Here is a 1,423-nt window from a genome sequence, read left to right on the forward strand (position 1 = left end):
CAGTGCTTCTCAAAATATTTGTGAAAAACTGGTTTTTAAATACTTCCTGTCTATTGCAGACTGATACTCTTCCAAAATACAACAAAAATGCTGCAGCGACATCTAAAAGTTGGCATGTGCTTTCTGTACTTAATTTGTCGGGGGCCAGTAAAGCTCTGTTTTTCCAAATGCATGTATATTCAACACGCTACAAATGCAGGGAAAGGGAGGGTATATGCCTACCTTCTGCTCTTGAACCTCAAACACTGCTTCATGGACACTGCAAGCAAAAAGTGAGGTAGGCAGATCACTTAAATCCATCATCTCTTCCAAATCATCTTCATTTTCACCAAAAATCATCTCTTCTTCTTCTTCTTGGTCACTGCTACAGAGATCTGACTGGCTGTCATTCCAAGATTTCATAGTGTCCCTTAACATTATCCCCTAAAAGCAGCTTTTTTCCGTTTTTAAAGTTCTAGGATGTCTAACAGGCACTTACTGTAAAAAAAAGAAAACAACACAGAGATAAAACTTTGAAGGCCAAATAACATTCCGATCAATCAATTTCTCAAGACAGCAACTCATCACATGAAGCAATTTTATTCAGGAAAGATAAATCAGCATTTAAATCAACTCATCAGTCTTCATAAATGAATTCTATATACACTAATTTGATCTGCTTAGCATATGTTACATAATATATTTCACTGGCAGTGATATATTAAGAAAAAAAGACAAAAAGTTTTCTGGTGAAATTGGAAGAAAAAAGGATAATATAAAACGAGATAGTATCAATATGTACACTAGTTTACAAGCATTAGGAAGAAAAATATGAACCAGAATGGCCTTCACATATTTGTTTTGGGTTTTGGGTCTACAACACTGAAACTGGCACAGCAGAATAAAACCCACACTGATTCACTCACCATCTGCACCCTGAAATATGGTCTGTGATGAGCTGATTTTACCTTCCTTAGACAATTTGTTCTTTTTGAATATATTCTCAAAGAATTAAGTTGCACAGAATGAAAAGTTGTCTATAAAATTGGCCTTTGTTAATATTAGAAACATTTACAGTACATAAAATTTAACATAGAATATAATTTAAAAGGTCCTTTTCCTGAACTTTTATTTGTTTTTGAAACAGTCTCCCTCTCCCATTGCCCTGGGTAGATTGCCATGGAGTCATCATAGCTCACAGCAACCTGAAACTCCTGGGCTCAAGTGATCCTCCTGCCTCAGCCTCCTGAGTAGCTGAAACAACAGGTGCATGCCACCACATCCAGCTAATTTTTCTATTTTTTGTACAGACGGGGTCTTGCTATTGCTCAGGCTAGTCTCAAACTCCTGGTCTGAAGCAGTCCCCCCGCCTCGGCCTCCCAGAGTGCTAGGATTACAGGCGTGAGCCACCGTGCCTGGCCCAGCCTCTTGCCTCTCTCAGGCC

The 1,423-nt window shown here is 38.5% G+C and overlaps 1 protein-coding gene across 1 annotated transcript; it reads right to left on the bottom strand.

Moving 5' to 3' along the window:
* Nucleotides 1-222: 222 nt before the first annotated feature.
* On the bottom strand, nucleotides 223-474 carry LOC105821405 (calcipressin-3-like; the record flags this gene model as incomplete). Its single annotated transcript, XM_012658108.1, has 1 exon — nucleotides 223-474. A coding segment is annotated over exon 1 (195 nt), but the record flags the coding sequence as incomplete, so codon positions are not given.
* Between the last annotated feature and the right edge of the window lie 949 nt (nucleotides 475-1,423).

Source organism: Propithecus coquereli, unplaced genomic scaffold (genome assembly GCF_000956105.1).
Source record: "Propithecus coquereli isolate 6110/MARCELLA unplaced genomic scaffold, Pcoq_1.0 Scaffold5713, whole genome shotgun sequence".
Classification (NCBI taxonomy): domain Eukaryota; kingdom Metazoa; phylum Chordata; class Mammalia; order Primates; family Indriidae; genus Propithecus; species Propithecus coquereli.